Source organism: Salarias fasciatus, chromosome 22, assembly GCF_902148845.1.
Source record: "Salarias fasciatus chromosome 22, fSalaFa1.1, whole genome shotgun sequence".
NCBI lineage: Eukaryota > Metazoa > Chordata > Actinopteri > Blenniiformes > Blenniidae > Salarias > Salarias fasciatus.
Genome location: NC_043765.1, coordinates 29052959 through 29054282, shown reverse-complemented (window position 1 = coordinate 29054282; position 1324 = coordinate 29052959). Strand labels below are relative to the sequence as shown.

The window sequence follows — 1324 nt, the reverse complement described above, 5'->3', positions numbered from 1 at the left end:
AGCTGTGAGTAGAAACTAATGCTAACACTCCAATCAAACAGCTGAGGGAGCTTGATGAGGACAGGACACACTGAGGGACATTACAAGAAACACAGCAGCTACTTTACTGACTTACTGCTTCCGTTGTGTCCACAGTAGCTAGCATTAGCTAACAGCTGAGTTTCCACATCTCTGTGGATTCAAACAGGAAGTCCACAGATGGGATTATTAGTGTGAGACAGACCAAAGAAAGAGTGAGTGAGCTGAAAAGCAGAAGTTGAAGCTTGACATTCCAGCTGAACGACGGCTGGAAGGTGAAGTGAAGCTGCTGGATTTCCTGAATGAAATCAAGCTGTGACGTCCTTTCCCTTCTCTCCACACTGAGTCACTGCCTCCTCCTCTTTCACAGATCTCACAGCTGAGGGATCACTGACGTCTCTGAGCTGCAGGAGGCAGCAGCTCACCAGCAGAACCAGGGCAGACCAGCGTTCACAGGAGCAGGAAACCAGAGGAGGGTTGGGCTTCAAAGCTGCTGAGCAGGAAGAGAAACTCTTCAAACACTAGCTGTTGTTGAGAGGAGGAAATGGCTCAGGGAGGAGCTCAGCTGGATCCACTAAAGTTCTCTTGTTCCATCTGTCTGGATCCCCTGAAGGATCCGGTGACGGTTCCCTGTGGACACAGCTACTGCAGCAACTGTATTAAAGGACACTGGGATGAAGAGCAAAACAAGGGAATCTACAGCTGTCCTCTGTGTGGGGACAAGTCCAGGAGGAGGCCTGACCTGAAGAAAAGCGTCGTGTTGTCAGAGTTAGTGGAGGATCTGAAGAAGACTGGACTCCGAGCTGCTGCAGCTGATCTCTGCTCTGCTGGACCTGAAGATGTGGCCTGTGATGTTTGCTCTGGGAGGAAGCTGAAAGCCGTCAAGTCCTGTCTGGTCTGTGTGGTCTCTTACTGTGAGGAACACCTCCAAGGTCACTACGAAGCAGCTCCATTGAAGAAACACCAGCTGGTGGAGCCCTCCAAGAAGCTCCAGGAGAAGATCTGCTCTCTTCACGATGAGGTGAAGAAGATTTTCTGTCGCACTGATCAGCAGTGTATCTGTTACCTCTGCACCATGGACCAACACAGAGGCCATGAAACAGTCCCAGCTGCAGCAGAAAGGAGCCAGAAGCAGAAGGAGCTGGAGGGGAGTCGACTAAACATCCAGCAGAGAATCCAGGAGCGAGAGAAAGACGTGAAGCTGCTTCAGCAGCAGATGTTTGCCATCAATGTCTCTGCTGATGAAGCAGTGGAGCACAGCGAGGAGAGCTTCACCCAGATGATCCGTCTCCTCCAGAACAGAAGC

General features: G+C 51.1%; 1 protein-coding gene across 1 annotated transcript in view; it reads left to right on the top strand.

Moving 5' to 3' along the window:
• The first annotated feature begins 551 nt into the window (after positions 1-551).
• The window catches only part of LOC115408995 (tripartite motif-containing protein 16-like), a 2227-nt gene continuing 1454 nt past the window's right edge, over positions 552-1324 (top strand). The window contains exon 1 of the mRNA XM_030119956.1: positions 552-1324. This exon is cut by the window's right edge and continues 1454 nt beyond it. Within this exon, the coding sequence (XP_029975816.1) occupies positions 563-1324 (762 nt within the window). The 5' untranslated portion in view covers positions 552-562.